At 38.0% G+C, this 13,680-nt stretch overlaps 1 protein-coding gene across 2 annotated transcripts in view; it reads right to left on the bottom strand.

Annotated features, from left to right (window-relative positions):
• Window positions 1-13,680, bottom strand: part of MAP3K7 (mitogen-activated protein kinase kinase kinase 7) — a 106,912-nt gene that overhangs the window by 84,075 nt on the left and 9,157 nt on the right. For both annotated transcript variants that reach the window (XM_060205477.1, XM_060205478.1), the window contains exons 2-5: window positions 10,894-11,004; window positions 5,415-5,480; window positions 2,620-2,665; window positions 620-758 (exon numbers count right to left, since the gene is read on the bottom strand). In XM_060205477.1, the coding sequence (XP_060061460.1) occupies window positions 620-758; window positions 2,620-2,665; window positions 5,415-5,480; window positions 10,894-11,004 (362 nt within the window). The remainder of the gene's footprint in view (window positions 1-619; window positions 759-2,619; window positions 2,666-5,414; window positions 5,481-10,893; window positions 11,005-13,680) is intronic.

The raw sequence follows: 13,680 nt of genomic DNA, 5'->3' as shown, positions 1-13,680 counted from the left end.
CTACCCTAGGTTTCCGTCGATAACCCTGCAGGCCGGGGCAGCAAATAACAATCACTCTATAGATTTTTGTAGAATGTCCACTAACTAGGGACACTGCTAGCTGCTAGATACATCACAGAACAGGTTTGTCTCTGCCATCAAAGATTTAAGTGTCCAAAGGCAACACAGTAAAACTGTGTGCACAAAATAAGATTGACAGGAGCTATTAAAAAAAAAATACCCCCCACCTGCAGGGGAGTTGCTTCACAGGCGGTGAAGCAGGTCTGCAGGTGTCTATCTTTCTCTCCTCCTCTCTGTCTTCCCCTCCTCTCTCCATTTCTCTCTGTCCTATCCAACAACAACAACAACAATAATAACTACAACAATAAAAAAAAACAACAAGGGCAACAAAAGGGAATAAATAAAATAAATATTAAAAAAAATTAAAAAAAATAAAATAAAAAAATAAAAATACCACTAAATATTCTGAAATATAAAATTAAATAGCTAAATGATAAAGGTGAGTTAACTAAACTTCTTTGTGAGCTAAATGAAGGAAAATTCATGTGCAACAGTCAGTTTGAATTAGGAAGTACATAGGGTTGTGGAGAGAGAGACATGCCACATCATTAGAACTTACTTTGGGGGTTTCAGGTCCCTATGAATCAGAGCTTTGGGTTGCATGCTGTGAAGATAAGCCACTCCTTGGGAACACTGTAAACACCAACTCATTGCATGGGCAGCAGTGTAATATGGCAATGGTTCAGCACCATGTAGCACTGCAAAAGAAAGGTACAAACTAAAAAGAACTTTATTGCATATAACAAAAGACACAAGATGAATGTAACACTATCAGAACACACAACTGGGTACTTTCTAAACATGTTCTCATCAGTCTTGTTTTAAATTCTTTTCTAAATAAAGAGATGGGGGGTGGAGGGGCTAGGGAGATAGCATAATGGCTGTGCAAAAAGACTTTCATTCCTGAGGCACCAAATACCCCAGGTTCAATCCCCAGCAACACTATATGCCAGAGCTGAGCCTGGTAAAAATTTTAAAAAATAGTAATAGTAAATAAAACAAGATAAAAGAGTATCTAGACATTTGAAGTGAGAAACTATCACATTAATACTTTAAATTTAATACTTCTACTAAAAATCATATATATTCAAGTAAAATTAGAGCAACATAGTCACATGTACATATATAACAGGTCTTTCTTAGGATGAAAGAAGTAGCTCTGTTTAAGCAAAGGATAATACAAGGTGAATCCTCAATGGTCAGAGTGGGGGAGGAAGCATTACTAAGTGTCAGCTGAGGACCTAAGTCCCTGTTGGTAGAAAAAGATGACGGTTTGGTTGAGGGTGAAATGTACTGATACCTATTTCAGAGAAATGTGGAAATGTACCCTTGGGACAACAAAGATTCTATAAATCACAGTACTTTAATATAGTGATAGTAGAGTTGGAAAAAAAATATTAACTCTGGGGAGTCTGGCTGTAGTGCAGCGGGTTAAGCGCAGGTGGCGCAAAGCACAAGGACCGGCATAAGGATCCCGGTTCGAACCCCGGCTCCCCACCTGCAGGGGAGTCGCTTCACAGGCGGTGAAGCAGGTCTGCAGGTGTCTATCTTTCTCTCCTCCTCTCTGTCTTCCCTCCTCTCTCCATTTCTCTCTGTCCTATCCAACAACGATGACAACAATAATAACTACAACAATAAAACAACAAGGGCAACAAAAGGGAATAAATAAAATAAATATTAAAAAAAATATTAACTCTATTCTAAAAGTTAAATAAATGACATTCAATTTTATATTATGACTTATTATATAAATATACAAACATATTTTGTATTTATGTCAAATTTGACTAAGACAGTTCTGGAAAGTAAGTTTTCATAACTTTATTTTTTAAAAGAAAGCATGGGCTAAAGGCCCCAGTCCCCACCTGCAGGGGGATAAGGGAAAGCTTCATCAACAGTGAAACAATGCTGCAAGTGTCTCTTTTTCTCTCTCCCTATCTTCCTCTCTCAACTTTTGTCTGTCCTATCAAATAAATAAAAATAAAGGAAAAGAGGAAAAGAAAAGAAAGCAAGTGCGATTAGGAAGAAAGCACAATGTTAGCACACCAGATCTACACACTAATGGTTGGAGGTCCCAGTTCAATCCCTACCACCACTACAAGTTAGAGTTGATCAGCTGAGCAGTTCTGTGGTTTCTCTGTGTATGTGTCTCTCACTAAAGTAAATAAATAAAAACCAAAATAATATAAAGTGAAAAAAAATAAGCCATATTTTTTTAAAAGTTCAAAAAGGAGGAAATATGGTTAAAATGTCATGAAATGAGAAGGCTCAAAGCTGGCAGAGAAGTTATTAGTCTCAAGATACTCAGAAATTAATTTAAAAACCTAGTTTTGCTTTCAATGCTTTTATTTTTGAATTATCCTTAACACACTAATATATGCAGAATTCTAAGTTTCATGTACTAATGTAGTAACATCTTTTCATTTTTAATCTTTAGCAGATTTTTAAAAATTACCTCCTTTTGGACTCTATGATTAAATTGTGAAGAACATTAAGTAACCTACAGTTTGTATTAAAAGCTTTTCAAATTATTTTACTCTACTACATAATGACACTCACCATTATATAAAGAGCCCCCTTCAGCATACTCCATCACCAGACACACCTAAGGACACATGACAGAATAATTAACCTCAGAGCTATATAGCATTTTGGGGAACTGAGAGATAACTAGTTCAATCTTTTGTTTTACAAGTGCATTAAAAAATTAGTCTTTTGGCACTAGAGGGAAAAAAGTTATAAGTGACCACTTTGTGTTTCAGAAGTCCACTAAGAATGGCTCTTTAAGTGAATACTGTTTCCTCTTAGGGGGTAGAGAAGCATAAAAAAATAAACTATATCTTTGGGGACTTTTTTCTTTTTTTTTTTTTGCCTCCATGGTTATTGATGGAGCTCATTGCCTGCACTATGAATACACGGATTCTGTGGCCATTTTCTGAATTTTTTAGGATAGGACAGAGAGAAATTGAGAGGGGAGGGGAAGATAGAGAAGGAGAGAGACAGAGAGACCACCTACAGATCTGTTTCACTACTTGTGAAGTGACCCCCCTGTGGGGAGCCTGAGGCTGAAATTGGGATCCTTGCACACCTCTGTCACTTCGTTTTATGTGCACTTAACCCAGAGAACTGCCAACAGCCCCCATGGGGGCATTTGTTATAAACAAAAAATAAACAACTAATGTAACAGGATATCAAAAGTCCCATAAGGACAAAAGATTACTAGATAAGACCGCCTTTATAATTAAACAGTGTTTGAAATAGGGAACCAAAGTTCAGCTGTTTCACCAGGCGTGGGAGTGGGGGGTGAGATGGGACATAGTCTTTCGGTGGTGGGAATGGTGTTTATGTACACTCCTATTAATTTCTAGTCATATAAATCACTAATTAATTAATATGAGAGGGGAAAAACTAATTGAATGTCTCAAACTTTTTAAAGCACAGACTGAGTCTTTTTAAGGGATATTTCAAAGTTAACACAACTACCAGATAATGAGATTATAGCAATAACTATCTATTGTCTTCTTAAACCCTAAGACAGCAGGAACCTCCTACTTCCTCTATAGAGCCTGTATTTCCCCAGTCCTGGAGCCCCTAGGGTGGGGCAACTTTCCTGCATGCTTCTCTCAATTCATACCAAATGATACTGCATCTGCTGATCCCAATCTAATCAACACAATGAGTACCACCCTTGGTATGCTTCACTTCAAACTGTGTCCAGAGACTTCAGGCATGGAATGTCAACCCTCATTACTTGGGTGAGACCTTTCCTTTCATAGGATTCTATAATTCCATTCCATGTGGTTCACTTCCTAACAAAGCTCCAAAACCTAGATAGAGACCAGGTCCCATGAGATAGAGCGTATAGTTCACATGTATCCATAAATTAGGGCAAAATATATACCTGAAAGCAAAAGTACACAATAGTCTGCAGTGAGTCCGTATAAAGTTCATAATGAAGTAGTGTCTACTTAGACTTAGCTACCTTCCTCACCTACTTCTTATTACAGTTGTCACATTCACTCCCAAGCTATCCTTATCAAAGCAAGGCTGCAAAAGCTGAATAAGGGCAAGAGACTGGCATACTTTAAGGATGACTCTTTAGTCACTATCAGGTCACCCCATCAGCTGGGGCCCTATTAGGGAAGTCCTGAGATTTCCAAACAGAAATGATGGGCCTAGACCTCAAATTAATCTCTCTCTTCATTGTTACTGGTCATCTCTATCAGGAATAACAAAACAGTCTCCTTTGAGGCCCCCCCATAAGACCTTTCCCTCAATTTGGATCAACAACGGTAGAGAATGTTCCATCCTCCAAAGGGAGGATGAAAAACATACTCTATGCTACACCTGAGGAAGATGGGTCTTGATACTGGGTCAGCTTGGAACATTCCTACTTATGACCACAGAATGTGAGCTCAGATCTACAGGGATGCAGAAGTCACATAGGCTCCTAAGCTGAATATGGACCCCAAATCACATCAAATCGATGGGGTTTACAGTCAACAATACTCTTCCCTGATCCAGCTTTCTGGTTCTTTTCCAGCCATGACATCATCTCCCCAGACAATAATTAGGATCCACCTGCATATCAGATTTCAGGCTTCAGGGGGAAAAAAAACAACACTAGTATAGCCACAGGTCCTTTGGAATATAATTAAAATATGCCTACTAGCTATCTACAAAATGGAGGACCCCCCCTCCCCCGCCAACTCTTCATCTGCACTATTGCAGCCTTTAGGTTCATGAGTGGTCAACAATTTATTTGGCTTTATATGTTAACTCTCTTTTCAGCCACCAGGTTCCAGATGCTAGCAGGATGCCAACCAGACTTCCCTGGACAGACAACCACGAATGTGTTCTCGAGCTCTGCTTCCCCAGAGCCCCACCCAACTATGGAAAGAGAGAGAGGCTGGTTGGGAGTAGGAATCAACCTGTTAACACCCATGTTCAGTGGGAAAGCAATTACAGAAGGCAGACCTTCCACCTTCTGTATCCCACAATGATCTTGGGTGCATACTCCCAGAGGGTTAAAGAATAGGAAAGCTATCAAGGGAAGGGATGGGATACAGAGTTCTGGTGATAGGAACTGTGTGGAGTTATACCCCTCTTATCCAATGGTTTTGTCAGTTTCCTTTTTATAAATAAAAAAAATAGAAAGAAAGAAAAAAGAATTAAACAGTGTTGCTAAAAGACTAGAAATAAATTAAATACAGAAGTAAAATAGAGTTTTCAAAAAATATGAATCATAGGTCAGAACAGCCTCATAAAATATGCATAGCTGCATAACTCCGATATGCCTTTTTTATTTTATTTTATTTTTTTGAGCTAGTAAAAATGAAAAGTGACTAACTTACTGGATTCAAGCAGGCTCCATACAGTTTTACAATATTAGGATGGTTCACGCGAGATAACTGTCGAAGCTGTAACAACAAATCAAGGTTTACTTTAAAAAGTGCTAACTTTTAAGAAACTGATTTCACAGTTTATCGAAGTCTTCTGATTATATAAAACAAAGTTTTGAGTACTCTATTACTGTTTACTAGTCAATGTAGTCATAAATTCCTATCTAGGCACAGAATCCCTACTCTATGCCTATCACATTTTAGTTGGGGGATAAACATGTAAACAACATTTATAACAATAATTATAACAAGAGCAATGAGCAGTGTCTGCTAAGTACAAATAAGAAAGAATTTTGCCAAGAAATGTTACAGCAGCACCCCAGAAGAGGCGATATACTACTATCCAAGCCAGAAAAAATCATGTGATTCCCATGATCATCGTCATAGCTACTGTTAGAGTTTACCTATTATATGCCAAGACCTGGCACTTTGTATATATAATCCTCACAGTGCTGCAAGATGCTATTATCATTTCCATTTTAAAGATGATGGGCAGGGTTAAGTGAGTTTTAAAATACCCTACAGCTAAGAATTAGTTCAACTAAGTTTGAACTTTGTTTATCTTACAACTCTTCACTGTTTATACCCATACTTTCACTTTACAGTCTACTTCCATCTTTTGAATTAACTTTGCCCTCTTCATTCTCACTGTCATCATCTCAGTAATTCTAAACTAAACTGATATGGTACTAGCATTCTCCTAATTGATCTCCATATTTCCAGTTTTAATCTTCCTTGATTCAGTGATGTATATTAAAGTCAGAGAAAGGTTTGGCTGTAGTTATTTCCCTTGCTCTTCACTGAAGGTTCTTATTAATGTACCCCTCAAATTATACCTTGCTCTCATTTTCTCATTTCTTATTCTGTCTCTCACCCCCTCCCCTTCCTTTCCTGTATTAGGCTAGCATAATAAGTCATCTAGGTAAGTCACTTTTTTTTAGAGACTATCAAGAGAAATTGAAGGAAGGGGCAGAAAGAGAGGGAGAAAGAGACACACCTTCAGTAATGCTTCTCGGCTTGTAAAGCTTCTCCTTCCTATCCACCCCCTTACCCCCACCCCCTGAAGGTGGAGACTGGGGTTTGAACTCAGGTCCTTGTACATGGTACCCTGTGTACTTTACTGAGTGTGGCACCACATGGCTACTAAGGAAAACTTTTGCATTGCATACTATTAGAAAGCTCTATCTCTCTACAGTCAACATTTTTAGGTTTTTAGATCTAATGGAAGAATTAATATCATATATTCCATTTGTTTTTATAAACAAACACTTATTTTATCTTGTTAGGATTCAGTGCTGAGTTTTGGAGAGTGGATTATTAAACTGTTTATTTCTGCTGCCTCTCCTCCCCCATCCCTGCATATTAAAAGCATTTTATTCAAAGCATAAATTCAGAAGGGTAAACAAATGTGAAGTTTTTGGAATTTCGAAAGCAAAAAACTAGCAATAACTAATGAAATAGACTAAAGAGAACTGAATCCTGAATTGGAAATAAAAAAGTGAGAGGTAATCAGATTTGTCTCACACCCCACTTCACAAAGACTAAGGAGTGGTGGTAGTATTGCTATGCATGGAACTAAGCTGGAATTTTTGTAGAAAGTTAGACCTTTGAAATCTTTGGATCCTCTACCTGATTTCAAGCAGCTTAATTACTTATTTTTCTCCCTAAATTTTATTTATTATTTTATTTATAGTGATGGAGAGAAATCAAGAGGAAAGGGGTGACAGAAAAGGAGAAAGAATGAAAGAGAGAAACCTACAGCACTACTTCACCATTCATGAAGCTTTCTCTCTGCAGGTGGGTACCAGGGGCTTGAGCCTGGATCCTTGAGCATGGTAATGTGTACTCAACCAGGTTCACCACCACTCAGCCCCATGTGACTACCGCTTTTTTTTCATCCCAAAGATCGGAGGTTGATTCCTTAGAAAAGGTATTAAGAGGGGGTCGGGCAGAAGCGCAGCGGATTAAGCGCACGTGGCGCAAAGCGCAAGGACCGGCATAGGGATCCTGGTTTGAGCCCCGGCTCCCCACCTGTAGGGGTGGTCCCTTCACAGGCGGTGAAGTAGGTCTGCAGGTGTCTTTCTCTCCCCCTCTCTGTCTTCCCCTCCTCTCTCCATTTCTCTCTGTCCCACCTAACAACGATGACATCAATAACAACAACAATAAAACAACAAGGGCAACAAAAGGGAAAAAATGGCCTCCAGGAGCAGTGGATTCATAGTTTAGGCACCGAGTCCCAGCGATAACCCTGGAGGCAAAAATAAGTAAATAAATAAATAATTTTTTTTAAAAAGGTATTAAGAGTCTCTGATTTGGGGAGGACACTTAACATTTAAAATGTGAACTCCAAATTCTTTTCTCTGAAAAGCAGAAAATCTGATGAAAGGAGGAATAAACTTAACTAAAAGGTTTTTGCTAAGAATATATGGAATGGGCTAGCAAAAAAATAATAATAAATAAAAAAATTTGTACAGTGTTCTGCTTGCTATGCAAGCAAGTGAAGTTGAAGTCCAACATCAGTTGCATCAATGGAAGCTTCAGTACTGTGGTCTTGTGGTGTATCTCTGTTTCTCTGTCTTTCTCTCTCTCTCTCCCTCTCTCTCTCTGAAAAAGATCAAAGTAGTTAAATCCCAGAAATGAACTTCCAGATCCTCCTAAAGAAGATATAAACTTGCTGATTCTTTAAATTATATACTATATATAGTATATACTATAATAATATAATTTAGTACATAATTACTAATAATACAATATAACATAATAATATAATATAACTACTAATAATATATAATTCATATATATATGATCTTGATTAAGGTCACTCCTCTCAGCTATTATGTGTTTTGATTTTGGCTTTTCACTTCTAGTATTATTTGTTGTTATTGCTGAGACTGAGGGGGGGCTTTACCACTTGGGTAGACTTTTTCAGATACAGAGACAGATACACATAGAACCAAAGTTTCCCCAGTACAGTGGGGACCAGGGCTAGAACTGAGTCATGTATATAGAAAAGCAGGCACCTTCCAAGGTGAGCTATTTTGCTGGGCCTCAGCATTCAACATATAGCAACAGTGTATTACCAACAGCCCTATCATAACCAAGGCAAAGTTGAAGACAGATTTCCAGGACATACTATTACCAGAGATCACTCTTCTCTGATTAAAAAAATAAAAAAAAAAATTCACTAAAATATCTTATATTCATACAACCAACTATAAAAAATCTTTTTAATTATATCACAGCTATCTTCATTTCTCAAAATTATGCATTTGAAATATTATAAAACAGTTTTTGAAATTATGAAATGAGCAGTAAAGCAGTGCTGTGGATGTTTTTCTTTATCTTGATTTCTGTCTGTTCAACAAATTTAAAAAACTTAATAATCTCACGATGACTGAATTCTCCATCATCAGTCTAAGAGTTCATATTTTTCATGCCAAATGAGAAAAGTCAAGTCTGAAATTATCTTTCTTTAAAATCATTTCATTTAAATTTCTAAAATAATTCAATCAAAACTGAAATCATAAAACTTCCTTTCTTAATTTTGGATAATAGGTGAGAATACTATTCCTTTCTATTTAAAAATTAAAATTCGGGAGTCGGGCTGTAGCGCAGCGGGTTAAGTGCAGGTGGCGCAAAGCACAAGGACCGGCATAAGGATCCTGGTTCCAACCCCAGCTCCCCACCTGCAGGGGAGTCGCTTCACAGGCGGTGAAGCAGGTCTGCAGATGTCTATCTTTCTCTCCTCCTCTCTGTCTTCCCCTCCTCTCTCCATTTCTCTCTGTCCTATCCAACAACAACAACAACAATAATAACTACAACAATAAAACAACAAGGGCAACAAAAGGGAATAAATAAAATAAATATTTTTTAAAAATGTAAAAATTAAAATTCTATGTCTTGAAATATATCTGAATAACTATGGATAAGATTTTATTTTAATTCAGAGGTGATTCATGTAGTTAAGACTCTACTAATTTTTTTTAAATTTCTTTATTGGGGGATTAATGTTTTACAGTTGACAGTAAATACAATTGTTTATACATGCATAACATTTCTCAGTTTTCCACAGACTCTACTAATTTTTAATCAGAATTAAAAGTGTGAATGATGGGAGTCCGACAGTAGTGCAGTGGTGGAAGCATAAGGACCAGTGTAACCATCCTGGTTCAAGCCCCTAGCTCCCCACCTGCAGGGGGAATCGCTAAACAAATGGTAAAGCAGGTATGCAGGTATCTTTCTCGGCCGCCGCCGCCCCCGTCTTCCCTTCCTCTCTGGATTTCTCTCCTATCCAAAAACAACGACGTCAATAACAACAATAGTAATAACCACAACAACGATATAACAACAAGGGCAACAAAAGGGAAAAATAGCCTCTAGGAGCAGTGAATTCATGGTGCCGGCACCAAGACCCAACAATAACCCTGGAGGCAAAAAAAAAAAAAAAAAAGAAAAAAAAGGGTGAATGAGAAAACATTCCTGGGGCATTATTTTTTGTTCAACAAAATTCTTTTTTTTCTCTCACATTTGGCATGAGTTGAATAGGTTACAAAGTTGTAAGATTATAGTGTATAGTTTCACACTACAAAACCCACCAAGTTTCTGAATCCCCTACCTTTCTTTTTTTTTTTTAATTTTTATTTATAAAAAGGAAACACAGACGGGGCAGAGGCAAGATGGTGACTTTGGAGCAGCAGCTGCCATGAGCTCCAACAAGCAGCAGTTTGTGACCTGGAATCCTCTGGATAGGGTAGGATACCGGGCTGGTCAGAGTGACACCAAAATATAACCCCATAACCCACTCTTGGGCTGACAAATGGAGGCCAGGGGGACAAAGAAAGGAAAATCTTTTGATTATTTCTGAGCTCACCCATCCGCCCCCCACCCTAGAACCAGCCCCCAGGGGCTGGACACTCACTTCTGGCAGGCTTCCTGCGGAGCTATTTTCTTTACCAAGATTCCTGACACACCAGGGGTTATCACTCCAAGACTTTTCCTTTTTGTTTAACTTCTCTCTCTCTCTCTTTTTTTAAAGTGCCCAGAGCTCTATTTGAGTGACAAAACACCTGACCAATCATAGCCTCATCCCTGCCTTCCGCCACCTTTCTACCTCCCAAAGACAACCACCATAGTTCTTAGAAGTCTTAGAAACAGTTTGTTTCCTTCTGTTTTTTTCCACTTGAGTTCATCTATGTCAGATCTCTAGATTCTACACATGAGTAGTTGTCTTTCATCTCCTTGTTACTTTAAGAAGCATAATCATGTCTAGTTCCATCGATTTTGTCCAAAAGAGCACAATACAAATTTCAGGAAAATTCTTGATGCTCCACTAAACAGACAAATGACAATGAGAAATTTTTTTTTTCATAATATTAAATTCACAGAGTTCTTTAGGTAAAGGATATACAACAAGAATGAAAGCTCAACTTACCTCTACAATAAAAGCTTTCCTTTCAGATTCACTTTCTATTTGTTTGATAGCAACATCTTTTGCTCTCCACTTAGCTTTGCAGACCACTCCAAAGGCTCCTCTTCCAACAACCTGTATTTAAAAAGCGCAGAAAACCAGAAACAAATAGAACAACCTGTACCAATAAAGTGAATTTGAAAGTCTTATATTGATAGGAGACTTTAGAAACATCACTATGTGAATCTGCCACTGCACTAAAATGAATCTTCATTAAAGAAAGAAGTTATTAAAATATTTTTGTGTCTTTCTTTGAAAGGTTATGGCTTAAAACCAAAACAGGAAAAATGATTCTAGGAGACAAAATACAAATTAAACAGGGAAGATGAATCAGAAGATACAGAAGATAGCTCAGGAAAACAACAACAAAAAAGCAAGAACATCTAAAGTATGCTTTCAGTCACTATATAATATATATATATATGTTTTTTATTTTTTTGCCTCAAGGGTTATTGTCGGGGCTCAGTACCTGCACTATAAATCCACTGCTCTAGGAGGGTTTTTTTCCCCTTTTGTTGCCCTTGTTGCTTTGTCATTATTGTGGTTATTACTGTTGTTGTTACTGATGTCATTGTTGTTGAATAGGACAGAGAGAAATGGAGAGACGACAGGAAGACAGGAGGAGAGAAAGATAAATACCTGCAGACCTGCTTCACTGCTTGTGAAGCAACCCCCTGCAGGTGGGGAGCCAGGGACTCAAACTGGGATGCTTACATCAGTCCTTGTGCTTCGTGCCATGTGTGCTTAACCCACTGCACTACCACTCGACCATATATATATGTATATATTCTTTTAATTTTATTAGTGACTTAATATAGATTTGCAAAATTATAAGATAACGAGGGTATTATTTTGCACCATTCCCTCTACTGGAAGCTATGTAGTTCTCTAAAGGTTGCAGATATGGGTTGACTATTATTTCTATTAACTGTCTATATTTTTCTATATTTGCTTTTTTTTTTTTTTAATGATCCTGCCTTCTCTTCCTTTCTAAGTCACATCTACATCTATCACTACTTCTGAATGTCACTCCTTCCCTCCTCTTCTCTCTCCAGGTCCCGGTGGAATTGGAGAGAGGCCCCTGGTCATTTCCCCCTATCATTTCTCCCTAAAATTGGGCCAAAATTCTTTATGGGCTACAGAAAGTAGGAGTTCTGGCTTCTTCTGTTTTTTTAAGTTTTATTTATTTATTATTGGATAGAGATAGAAACTGAGAGGGGAGGGGGAGGTAGAGAAGGAAAGAGAGATACCTGTAGCCCTGCTTCACCACTCATAAAGCTTCCCCGCCCCCCTCCTCCCGCAGATGGGGACTAGGGGCTTGAACCTAGATCCTTGTGTATTGTAGTGTGTGTGCTTAACCAGATGCACCAACATCTATCTGGTCCCTGGGAGTTCTGGTTTCTCCACTGGACATGGGCATTGGCAGGCTGATCCATACTCCCAATTGTTTCTATTTCTATATTTCCCTAGTGAAGTAGAGGTCTGGAGAGATGAGGTGAGGTAAGGTTGCCCAGGGAAGTCAGGATTGTATCATGGTAGCATCTGCAACTTGGTGGTAAGATATAAAGCAAAACAAAATGTTTAATGAACAGGATTCAAAAAGTAGAAATAGCGGATTCTAGGTGGAAAGAAGCAAGGAAGTCTATTTTAGGTAAATTCCCGGGGCCCATGATTTTGGTATCTTTTGCCTGAGTTTGATAGCTACCATGAAGATAGAAAAAATATTGTCTGGGAAGACAGTGTCAGAGCTGAGACCAGGGCCAGAAAGTTGGATCAGGGCAGAGAGTAGCTTCCAAATTTGAAGATCTAGGAATAAAATTAACTGTTTATCAACCTGACGCAGTGCCCATATATATTCATATATAGCAAAGGAGCCTGTATAATCTCTAAATCCCTGTTGGCCCCAGCCTGCAATTCATGGTCACAGCTGGGAACATTCCAGGCTGTACTCAGTTCAAAACTAGTACTCCTCAAGTAGGACGGTAGGATGATGCAACCTCCCTTCAGAGAGGAGGGCAGTTTCTACCATCGCTTCAACCATATATATAACAATAAAAACTACTTTGACTAGTAGTACACTTTGGATACTACAGATCCACCAGATCCAGAGCACCACCATAAAGCAAATAGCTCAATAAAATGGGTCATAAATATTTCATTTTCTAGTGCATGCTTTAAAAAGTACTTCATTGTTATAAATTAGAAAATGAAGTGAATACATGTTACTAAAAAAAAATGGTACTAATAGTCTTGTTTAACACAAAATTTCTACAAGCCTTGAGTTTGGGGACTGAGAGATAGCATAATGTTTATACAAAAAGACCTTCATGCTCAAGGTTCTGAGGTCCTAAATTCAATCCCTAGCACAATAAATTAGTGCTGAGCAATGTTCAGCAAAACAAAGCAACCAGGTGTACCACCAGGTGCTCCATTAAGACTCTTTGTAGAGTAAGAAAGAGGTACTAATAACACCTACTAGGCTAACAGTTGTAAAATGGACTATGTGGTCACAATATTAATAGCACTGATTCTACTTTAAATATTATGCAAAGCAGTAAGAACATTTCTCAGATTTTGGTGCATAAAAGCCACCCAAAAGATACTAGCCTATGTGCTTTTCATGCATTCATACACTTAATCTTTCTTTATTATATTTTATTTTTTGCCACCACAGTTATTGCTGAGGCTTGGTGCCTGATCAATAACTCCACTGTTTTTATCACCCATTTTTTTTTTAATTCTTTCTTTTTG

This window comes from Erinaceus europaeus, chromosome 13, assembly GCF_950295315.1.
Source record: "Erinaceus europaeus chromosome 13, mEriEur2.1, whole genome shotgun sequence".
NCBI classification, from domain to species: domain Eukaryota; kingdom Metazoa; phylum Chordata; class Mammalia; order Eulipotyphla; family Erinaceidae; genus Erinaceus; species Erinaceus europaeus.
This window is presented reverse-complemented; position numbering and strand designations above follow the sequence as displayed.